Here is a 4,169-nt window from a genome sequence, read left to right as displayed (position 1 = left end):
GTCCCCCCTTTTCGAAAAAAAAGAAGAAACTTTAGAGGTGTTTAATTAATGTGGAAAAAAGTTCAGTTTCCTCCCTGTCTTCCCAATAGGATGCCTCCTCCTCAAGGCACCCCAGCTATCAAAGTAGCAGCTACCAGGAAGCATCGTCACCTTCTCAACAAGTGGCTGCCAAATGAGTTATCCAAGGTAGAATTGGCAATCAACTCTTTATAGCAGTATTATATTATTGCAAGTGTCAATAAACTGCTTCGCCCGCAAGGCACGACGCAGCTATAAGTCGCCTACAAACATCATCATCATAATCATCAACTCGTAGTATTTTGCCCATACATTGGCTAAGTCCACCACCCATCTTTCCAGTCTTGACGTAGGAGTACGACTACGACACGACCAAGATGAAGCAGACCGTCGTCCTGTACCCGGGCGCCGGCGTCGGCCACTTCGGCTCCATGACGGAGCTCGCCCACGTCTTCCTAAACCACGGCTACGACGTCACCATGGTGCTCATCGAGCTGCCCGTCAAGTCCTCCGACTCTGGCGCCGCCGCCGTCGAGCGCATTGCCGCCGCCAACCCATCCATCTCCTTCCATGTCCTCCCGCTCCTCCCTGTCCCGGACATCGCCGCCTCCGGCAAGCACCCTTTCATCCACCTGCTCCAGCTGCTGCGCGACTACAACGAGCTGCTCGAAGCCTTCCTCCGCTCCATCCCCCGGGAACGCTTGCACTCCCTCGTCCTCGACATGTTCTGCGTCGCCGCCATCGACGTCTGCGCGAAGCTCGGCGTCCCGGTCTACACCTTCTTCGCCTCGGGCGCCTCGTTCCTCTCCGTCATGACCCAGTTCCCGGCGCTGGTCGCTGGCAGGCAGACGGGCCTCAAGGACCTCGGCGACACGCCCCTCGATTTCCTCGGCGTCCCGCCTATGCCGGCGTCTCATCTGGTCAGGGAGCTGCTCGAGCACCCGGAGGAGGAGATGTGTAAGGCCATCACTAGCATGTGGAAGCGCAACACGGAGACCATGGGCGTTCTGGTGAACACGTACGAGTCATTGGAGTGCCGGGCGGTTCAGTCGCTCAGGGACCCGCGCTGCGTCCCAGGCCGGACCCTGCCCCCGATCTACTGCATCGGGCCGTTGGTCGGCAACGGCGCGAAGAGCGACGATGGCAGAGCAGCGGAGAGGAACGAGTGCCTCGCGTGGCTAGACGCGCAGCCGGATCGCAGCGTCGTCTTCCTCTGCTTCGGGAGCAAGGGCACGCTCTCCACGGACCAGCTCAAGGAGATCGCCGTCGGCCTGGAGAGGTCCGGGCAGCGGTTCCTGTGGGTCGTGCGCACGCCGGCCGGGAGCGACGACCCGAGGAAAATCCTGGAGGTTCGCCCCGAGGCGAACCTCGACGCGCTCCTACCGGCGGGTTTCCAGGAGCAGACCAAGGACAGGGGGCTCGTGGTCAGGTCGTGGGCCCCGCAGGTGGACGTGCTCTGCCACCCGGCGACCGGCGCGTTCGTGACGCACTGCGGGTGGAACTCGGTGCTGGAGGCCATCGCGGCGGGAGTGCCGATGCTCTGCTGGCCGCTGGAGGCGGAGCAGAAGATGAACAAGGTGTGCATGACGGCGGAGGACATGGGAGTGGCGGTGGAGCTGGCCGGGTACGCGGAGGGCTTCGTCACGGCGGACGAGCTGGAGGCTAAGGTGAGGCTGGTGATCGAGGCTGAGGACGGCGCGCAGCTGAGGGCGCGACTGGCGGCTCGCAGGGAGGAGGCGAAGGCGGCGCTGCGGGAAGGAGGCTCCTCGCGGGCGGCGTTCGTCCAGTTTCTCTTGGACGCGCAGAATATCCAGGTGTAGCGCGGCGAGTGACAATTTGCCAACCACTCTTATAGTACTTGTTATTTTTGTTGACAGCTTGACATTAGCAGCATTTACAACCCAATAATGCTAAACATACAAGAAGTTACACGCAATTACACGCTGACTAGGATTTTTTTACAACCACACATAATATTCTGTGAACGCTGTCCGCATCAGCCTCATATTTTACATATCACAACCACGCTACCCACTTGACGAGTTTCATTTTTATACAAAGACATACAACATTCATGATATACGCAGAACTAGCAAATTACCACCTACAGTACTCGTCATCGGATATGTCATGACATTCATGCCGGAGCCGCCGGCCTCATGGTCATTGGCAGCCAGGTGAAGCGGCAACGCCCCCTCATCATCCTCGGACGCGAAGTCCTCCTTAAGCTTCATCTCCATCTACATACGGTTAACAACTTTTTTAAGAAGACGAATTAAACTGTCATTTCTATCTGCCACAACCATAGTAGGGAGGCCAAGGTATTTGTCAGGCATACCTTCTGTCATGATATTTAAACTAGAGAAAACATGTGCCTTCAAATCGGCATCAACATTGGGGCTAAAATGAATGTTGCATTTCTCTTCACTCAACATCTGTCCAGAACTAGCACAATATTGATCAAGCGCTTGTCTCAAAGAGGTCACATTAACAAAGTTTGCCTTCATAAGGGTTACGGAATCATCAATAAAGAGTAAAAACAAAGAGTAAATGTGATACTAATGGTGCATTTCTGCACATCCTTACCGAAAATGGAAAATTGCGCGTTAACACCATGTAGCGGCAGATCCATAGCCGCTTGTTCCGCTTATAAGATGCGTGTGGTACTGTTCGTTGTAAAAAGCAAATTATTTTACTTTAGTAATATATCTACACATCTGTACAGTTTCTAAGGGCATGTACAATGGTTGATAAGATAGTCTTATCTTAAGTCTTGCATGTGATTTAGAGATGACAAAAAAATTTGTCTACAATGGGTCATATCTTAGCCTTATCTTCAATAACTAGTAATTCCTAAAAATATGGTGAGACATATTGTGCTAAGAGATCACCTCTTGTCTTCTCAGAGAAGACAAGTCTTTTCTTATGAGTTCTTTCTCCTCCACCTCATCATCTATCCTACGTGGCATTGCTAAGATAGAACCATTGTACATGCCCTAAGCTCCCAGGAATTGATGCCCTGGGAGCGCTCGAGCGTTTTTTTCCGGAAGTGCATCAAGTTTATTAGCAAAAGATCGCAGCCGACGTCCTGTTATGTGACCAACCACCCAATAGATGGTTCATTCAGATCAGCAATGTTCTCTTCTCCCTCTAGGGTTCTGTCCGCCTAGCGCTCGCCGCCTACGCATCTCTGGCTGCCGCCACGCTTCTCCTCCCCGGCTACACCCCCTTGCCCATTATTTCCTCACTCCAAATCTGTGACTCACACCAGGATTGCTCGCGGCCTTCCTCCTCACACCCCCGGCGTCCCCATCCATCACTCCATCGCCCACCCAATGCGGATTTCTATTCAGTAAGGGCTATGGGGATGGTCAGACGGATGGATAGTGGGAGCTTCACGACCTGAAGGAGCGGGTTGTGCGGGAGGTGCTGGAGGCCACCAAGGCCCTCACCGTGCGCCGCGCCGCTGACAGTATGCGCTATGGTGGCATTGAACAAGGACGTCCGCCACTTGCAGGCTTGGCTGCCTCCCTCAAGCCCACCATGGTCTGCATCCCCTCCCCCCATCCCACCTACTCGGCTCTATCTTTTCCCAATCTCTCTGTCTGGTTCTATTGTTTTCTCCCAGGCTAATTTCACAAAAGACTAGATCTTAATTCAGAGCAAAATCATGAGCTATTTGGAGGTCTATAGTTATTTGGTCGGACAAGTTATGGATATGCAGTGAGCTCGTGGAATTTCTAGATGCTGCCGAAGTAGCTAATCTTCGTATATGTTTTGTGTCCTGTGAAAGTAGTAGATTTTGTTTGTATTTATTTGGGAGATTGGATGATTTGCCACACTTTACTTAGTGATTAGATGATTTTCCATGCTTTAGTTAGGCTTAGATTATTTGCCCCAGTTTTCTTTAATCTTTTGATCATTTGCCCTAATATGTATTCCAATGAATTCTTGATTGTTTTAGTTCACAAAATAGATGCGGAGTGACCTTTATGCCCCCATGGAATTTCTGCAATTTCTTTGCCCAATATCCCTCAATCTAGCCCTTCATTCCCTTCAGCTCGTCAGGACTACTTGTGCTGAACTACTGGAGTGACAAAGCTTGCAGCAGGGAAGCAAAAAGGCGGGGCTAATCGCGTTGCATCTCAACG

At 52.2% G+C, this 4,169-nt stretch overlaps 1 protein-coding gene across 1 annotated transcript; it reads left to right on the top strand.

Moving 5' to 3' along the window:
• Positions 1 to 251: 251 nt before the first annotated feature.
• LOC119307450 (UDP-glycosyltransferase 88B1-like) lies at positions 252 to 1,968 on the top strand. The gene has a single exon (XM_037583526.1). The coding sequence runs from the start codon at positions 396 to 398 to the stop codon at positions 1,836 to 1,838; it is 1,443 nt and encodes a 480-aa protein (XP_037439423.1). The 5' UTR covers positions 252 to 395; the 3' UTR covers positions 1,839 to 1,968.
• Positions 1,969 to 4,169: the final 2,201 nt, after the last annotated feature.

The sequence above is a fragment of the Triticum dicoccoides genome, chromosome 5B, assembly GCF_002162155.2.
Source record: "Triticum dicoccoides isolate Atlit2015 ecotype Zavitan chromosome 5B, WEW_v2.0, whole genome shotgun sequence".
Lineage (NCBI taxonomy): Eukaryota > Viridiplantae > Streptophyta > Magnoliopsida > Poales > Poaceae > Triticum > Triticum dicoccoides.
Note: the sequence above shows the minus strand (reverse complement) of the source record. Positions and strands in the feature narration are given on the sequence as shown.

Bases quoted from the DNA above. Each gene is read 5' to 3' on its own strand.
- LOC119307450 (XM_037583526.1), top strand. From the start codon at position 396: ATGAAGCAGACCGTCGTCCTGTACCCGGGCGCCGGCGTCGGCCACTTC.